At 35.4% G+C, this 6,000-nt stretch overlaps 1 protein-coding gene across 1 annotated transcript; it reads left to right on the forward strand.

Annotated features, from left to right (window-relative positions):
* The first annotated feature begins 333 nt into the window (after positions 1–333).
* Positions 334–2,974, forward strand: LOC137806768 (CASP-like protein 2B1). Its single transcript, XM_068607042.1, has 3 exons — positions 334–843; positions 945–1,077; positions 2,519–2,974. Exons 1-3 carry the CDS (start codon positions 620–622, stop codon positions 2,765–2,767), a joined length of 606 nt encoding a protein of 201 aa, XP_068463143.1. The 5' UTR covers positions 334–619; the 3' UTR covers positions 2,768–2,974.
* The last annotated feature ends 3,026 nt before the right edge of the window (positions 2,975–6,000 follow it).

The raw sequence follows: 6,000 nt of genomic DNA on the forward strand, positions 1-6,000 counted from the left end.
AAACATCCATTGATAATCATTATTATATCACTTATGGTATCAACTACATTTTTCTATTTTCTATCTCTTACTGTTAATGAGTATTAAGTAAGTAGGTATAAGGTGTCCAAAAATAATTCATGATTCGGTATTCACTAACTGTAGGTTTTGTTTGTTAAGGCTTGGGCAAAGAAGTGGACATCATAAACCTGAACCATACTGTCCTTAAGTGACCAGAATTAAGGCACTCTTTACCTTGTCGGACACACTAGGGAAAAAATGAAGAAGCTCTAAAAACCACATTTTTTTTGCCATTTAGTAGTCCTTAAATGCAGAACCAGAAATAACAGCAGTGTCCTTAATTAACAACCCCATTTTATATAATGGTTGAGTTGAGTCTCCTTTGTCAATACGTGTTCCATTCTCTGTCTTCTCAGCTTTAGGTTTTGACCACTTGGCACGCACGCTTCAATTGCCTTTTCCACTAGGTTTCATCATCACCACGTTAGCAAATTTATTAGAAAAAAATTGTGTTATATATACATAATAGCGGAGCCCTTTTGGCTGTTCACATTTCTTCTATTTTGTTTTATCTCAATATTTCTGTTCTTGTACTAAAGTGTTGATCTGAGACTGGAAAATGAGTTATTTGGGTTTGGGTGTTAGTCCTGGTACTGTCCCAGTGTACCATGGAACAAAACTCAAAGTGTTGGATAGGAGGGTGAGGATAGCAGAGATGGTGCTAAGGGGTGTGAGCCTTGGTATAGGAGTTCTTGCAATTGTTCTTGTGGTCACTGATTCCCAAGTCAAAGAGTTTTTCTCCTTTCAGAAAAAAGCTAAATTTACAGACATGAAGGCTTTAGTGTAAGCTTTTTCATTCTTCTTCTTTTCAGTTTGAGTATGTCATGTATGTCCTGAAATTTTCTTCTCTCCTTATTCTAATATTGATTGCCTAAACTTTGCAGGTTCTTGGTAATTGCCAATGGACTAACTGTTGGGTACTCCTTAATCCAAGGATTGCGCTGTGTTGTGAGTATGGTTAGAGGAAATGTACTCCTCAGCAAACCCTTAGCTTGGCTCATTTTCTCTGGCGATCAGGTTCCTATATTTTTACTCTTCTCGCTGCCATAAATAAGTTTGTTGGTTTCAGAAAACATCACCATTTGATTTTCTCTTCTGTCAATTGTGATCTTAATCTAGACGCAAATGTTTAGTTATTGCAGCTAAAATTGATTTTACATTAGGCTGAAAAAAGTAATCTAAGTTCCACACAAAACTTACTTTTAGGATAAAAACATCCAAGCATAAAGAATTTCAATTCGACATCGATTTCAAAATCCGTTCACTCAAAGTCAATGTCATACAGTATGTTTGATTTTGCAGATTTTATGCAGTACGTTTGATTTTGCAGTGCTGTAAGGAAAATCGATTCACTTTTCCATGTTAACAAGAAGCAACTCTGTATAGCTTTAACTTTCTCATGTTTTTTAGGTGTGTTAGGTAGTTTCAGCGTGAAACCTAACATATCCATAAATGTTCCTTCAAACACAGGCTAAGTGCGTGTATATACTCTGCACGGGACCATTGCCAAAAGCCAAATTATCAATACTTTTTGGGTTCCCTTTTTTGTATCTAAATGTGGCATGGCATTTGCCCAAAGCTGAATCTAACCCATGTAGTACTAATATTTTTTTTGTTTTTAAAGAGTTCATCAAAAGTTGTTGAACTACTTGTGTTTGATGCAACAGATAGGTGAATGAAATGAAATGGGGGAACCCATATGAAACTAACTAGGCAAATCCAGCGGTGACAATTGAATGACTTGATGGATTCATCAGATCAACCTTCTATCCCAACAATTATTTCGGTTCCAAGTATTTACTCCTTACATAGATACCCGTGTCAGAATGTGAGAGTGGGGTCGGGTTGGCTTCGTTTTGTTGAAGTCGGAGCTGAACCAGTCAAATTTGTATACCTATTCATAATTACCTCGGTTGTTCCCGCGAAGCATCAGCAACTGCTGCTGCGGGACCCCATGGAAACAAAACAGTAGTACATGATCCATGCTGGTAGAGTAGAGACACTCACCAAATATCATGTTTTCACATTTAATCCCCGTTCGGATCACATATGTAGTTGTTGTGAATTAAAATTGTCTGAAATCGCCAAACACTTCTAGGACCACGCGTTATCATTATAGTAAAACTTGTGTTCTACATTTCTTCTACATTTTTTTGGGGGGACAGGCAAATAGAGCTTTCTTAAGGACAGTCTAAGGAAATCAATGTCAAAGAAACCAATTCTAGATCCTAATGAAACATTCCTTAAACTGAGTAGTTGACGAGTTTAACAAGAGTACTGCACAACAATAACTTATCTCACCAATAACATGTTTGGTTTAGCTTCAGTTTCTTCCAAATTGAAGGAAAACCAATACAGAATAATTAATTGCTTCCAGTGTTTTATGGTGTTACTGTGATCTTAGGTTTTTCAGCATCAATCCAAACATTTAAGGTTGTTATTATTTATGTTTATACAGGTGATGGCATATTTGTCAGTGGCTGCAGTGGCGGCTGCATTGCAATCTGGCATGATTGGAAGGGCAGGGCAAGCAGAACTTCAGTGGATGAAGGTGTGCAACATGTATGGCAAATTCTGCAACCGAATGGGAGAGGGGATAGGGAGTGCTTTAGTGGTTAGCCTTAGTATGGTGGTCCTGTCATGTATTTCTGCTTTTAGTCTCTTCCGTTTGTATGGCAGCAACAAAAACAAACATGCAGGTTGGTAGGTATTTTGGAAACTAACTGCCATGCTTTCTTCAACTTAACTACCTACTTCCCTTATCACTCTTTCTTTCTCAGTGTTCTTGCTCAGTACTATATAGTAGCTTTTCTTTGTTACTGATGAAGCAATATGATAGTGAATAGTGAATGATGCCAACATGTGAATTTCGTCTGTCACTGATTTAATAAACTTGTGTACTTTAGTTTTATTATACTTTTCTTCTTTATCATCTTCTAAAGTTGATTTTAGTTTATAGATAATTCTTTTTACTTTCCTATTCTCTCGTCTTAAGCTTTTGTTGAGAAGTTCATTCAAATAGAATGTTGTTGTTTGTATTTAATCTTGTAACGCTTACAAAGTATTTTTTTGTTGGAATGATTATAGTTTCTTAAAAAATTAAAATTGAAAATGTTGGTATGTTTATATATATTTATTTATAAAAAAAAAACTATGAAAACTATTTTTTTAAGAATGTTTTTTACCCTTGTTTTTTACAAAATCATTCTCATCAAAACTTTAGAAGGTGAGAATGTATCTATCTACTAAATTAGGACTAAACTTTAATAATGCAAAAAGACCACGATACTTTTATTGCCTTACTAATTACATTTAATTATGTAAACTTTTGAAACATTTTAATATTTAATATTATAAATAATGAAATTAGAATTGATATTTTTTTTATAAATATTCTTTGTATGATTATTATGATTTTAATATTTTTATAAAATATATTGTCTAACCTTTTAATATATTAAATACAATACTTTTAATTCTTCGCAAAATATTCTGTTCCAAGTATTTGACTGGTACTCAATCGAAAATGACGTAAATTAAGTAAATCTAAGATATCTTCCATTGAACCTAATTCAATTTTCAAAACAAGTCCTACAAAAATCTTAAACACTATTCAACCACAAACCTTATTATACATTTATAAATGAGAAGGAAAAAAATGAAAAATGTATTTTTAAAATTATTTTATTAATGAAAATGATTTCTTCTACATTAGTAAATAGATTAAAACAATAAAATTGGACAGGTTTTTTATGCATTAGGAGCGAAGTTAGCTAAAACCAGAGGTACTAGTAAATAAATACATTTTTAAAATTAATATATTAAATTTAACCATCGAGTAAAAGATTCGCAATGCTTTACATTAAAAAAAAGAAGATATAAACTACCCTAAAGGAACAAGGAAAGAAAGAAGAACTCTCCATAACCATTTGAAAAAGATGAACTCCACCAAACTTTAATTGACTCCATTCTCTAAAAAAAAGTAAGTAATTTATTTTTTGGTGGGATATGCACTCATAATTACTCTAATTTCTTATTAAAAAAAATAATGTAATTTGTTGATTATAGAGAATGTTAATCACTAAAAATTAATAAAAATAATAATTATCTTTTCTTTGTTACATGTGCACAGTTAAATATAGTATAGTGATTTTTTTTATGTACGATTAATATTTAATTTAGTATAGTGACAGGGGTGGCAACTACGGTGTATGGTAAAAAATCAGGGCGAACTGATGTTTTTAACCTGTTAATCTGAAAAAAAAAATTAATTAACTTGACAACAATGATCCAATGGAGGAGTAGTGACAATTTTGAGTAAAAGAAAATTAAGTTTTCAGTCAAAACACAATATAGTAGTTACGCTATTCCAAAACATGCATACGACAACACACGACGCACTCTCCTTTGCAACGTTGTTGTTCGCTCCACTTGCGACTTCGCGTAATTTCGCCTGCAACTATCGCGCGTTACTGCACACCGTTACTGCCTCTATTTTCCCTCTATATTAAAAAAAAAAACACAGTCGATCTGCACATCCACAAGTCAACCCGCATTCGGAACGGGTTATCAACCCGTATTTTGTGGGCTTAAGCGGGGCGGACCGGTCCGTTTTTTCACCCCTAACATTAAGTGTTATTTATGTGAGAAATGTCACGCGTTAAGTAACGGCGTCTTCAAAGACCGTAACTCCTATATCGTCACCGGTGACCAAGCCTCCGTCAGCCTTTCCTCCGACTCCGGCGCCAGTAAACTCCCCACGACTCGAGTTCCAGTGAATTCTCTACCTACGTTTGTGCCTACAACGGCTCCCGTGACCGTGCCCTTCATCCCCTGTGACTCTGACTCCATAACTCTCTAGTTAAGAAAGTCTTCTTCCAAGATGAAAAGCTGTGACTCTGATTTCATAACTCTACTTAAGAAAGTCTTCTTCCAAAATGAAAAGTCTTGAAATGGACACGTTGAGTTTAATCCAAATGTTTGGTTAATAGTTATTGAAAAGTTCTCTTTCTTATTTAACAATTTTATAATTACTGGTAAAAGAAAAAGAAGAAGAGATGGTGTCGCTGAATGTGCACCAATGCATTGGAAGAGGACAAGATAAGAAAAAAAGAATGCATTTAAACCACGAAGGGGTGCGATGTAAGCAGAGATTATCATCCACGTGTCAAATCCATGGAGAATTTATCATAATCAAAACTCTGACTTGGTGGCCAGGTTGATGTGAAGGTGGCTTGTCAAATCCATGGAGAATTTATTTCTTCTGTCATACTCCTCTCTAGTGAACTTTCCCACACCTATCAAAAAGCTATTAATTCAAAGCTAGGTATAGATGGTGAAAAACTAAGTTATAAGGTGACACCATCGATGGAACGTGAGCTTTGATGGCAGTGTGGATGAATGTTAATATATAAGGTGGTTTCATGAACTGAAAACTAGGGTCTGGAGTCCGGTGTTCCTGGCTGGTTCCAACGATGAGTCATGGTGCCCCTGGCTTGACACGTGGATGATAATCTCTGCTCGCATCGCACCTCCCTTCGTGGTTCAAATGCATTTTTTTTTTCTCATCTTCTCCTCTTCCAATGAATTGGTGCACTTTCAATGACACCATCTATTTCCTTTTTCCTTTTTGTTTACCAATAACTACTAAAATATTAAATAAGAAAGGAAACTTTTCAATAACTATAACCAAACATTTCGATTAAACTCAATGCGTCGATTTCAAGGTTTTCATCTTGGAAGAAGATGTTACTTGAGTAGAAAGTAATGGAGCCAGAGTCACAGGAGTAATGGACGCCACCACGGGAGCAGCCGTAGACACATGCACAGGGGGAGAGCTCATCGGAATTGGAGCCAGTGGGGGAGTTCATTGGCGCCGCAGTCGGAGGAGGCGTTGTTGGAGGCTTGGTTGGTGGAGCAGGAGCCACAACGGTGGAAGGA

The sequence above is a fragment of the Phaseolus vulgaris genome, chromosome 3, assembly GCF_051622355.1.
Source record: "Phaseolus vulgaris cultivar YP4 chromosome 3, ASM5162235v1, whole genome shotgun sequence".
In the NCBI taxonomy this organism is placed as follows: Eukaryota; Viridiplantae; Streptophyta; class Magnoliopsida; order Fabales; family Fabaceae; genus Phaseolus; species Phaseolus vulgaris.